Consider the following 545-nt stretch of genomic DNA (forward strand, 5'->3'; position numbering starts at 1 on the left):
GTTTCCATCGTGGGCCGGGCTTGGCGCAGCACAACCTTGACGATCCCTCCCCACCCCTCAATTCCCACTCCACCCCCCTGTCTCTGTGGTTGTGGCACTGAGCTCCGGCTCTGCAGAGTGCAATTTCCCCACCCCCCCAAAGCGGTGGGGACCCCCCCCAGAGGGGCAGGGTACAGCGAGTGCCAGCGGGTGCGAGAGCTGTGGGTGCGAACTGCCAGGTGGGAAACTGGGGGTGTCCCAGCACTGTGTGTGAGGGTGGGTGCAGTTCACACGTGTGCACCCACGGCTGCGTGTGTGTGTGTCTGGGGTTTGTGCAGACCCTGCTGCCCTCCTTCCGTGCACCCCAGGTTCAGTTGTGGGGAGGACAAATGCGCTGCTGCGAGCACCTATTGCACAGGGCTCTGCGTGGGTGGTTGCAGAAAGCTCTGGCATGCAGCAGGGGCACAGCAGGGATCTGCAGCTGGACAAAGTATTCCCAACATCCTCTTCTTCCTCTCCAGGTTCGAGAGTGAGGAGCCGCAGCCTCAGGTGCAGGAGCAACTGCG

General features: G+C 62.8%; 1 protein-coding gene across 1 annotated transcript in view; it reads left to right on the forward strand.

The window, feature by feature from the left end:
- The window catches only part of MIDN (midnolin), a gene marked incomplete at its 5' end in the record, with an annotated part of 17,874 nt that overhangs the window by 14,040 nt on the left and 3,289 nt on the right, over positions 1-545 (forward strand). Inside the window, 1 exon segment of the mRNA XM_031063270.1 lies at positions 501-508. Coding sequence (XP_030919130.1) covers positions 501-508 — 8 coding nt within the window.

This window comes from Geospiza fortis, unplaced genomic scaffold (genome assembly GCF_000277835.1).
Source record: "Geospiza fortis unplaced genomic scaffold, GeoFor_1.0 scaffold241, whole genome shotgun sequence".
Taxonomy (NCBI): Eukaryota; Metazoa; Chordata; class Aves; order Passeriformes; family Thraupidae; genus Geospiza; species Geospiza fortis.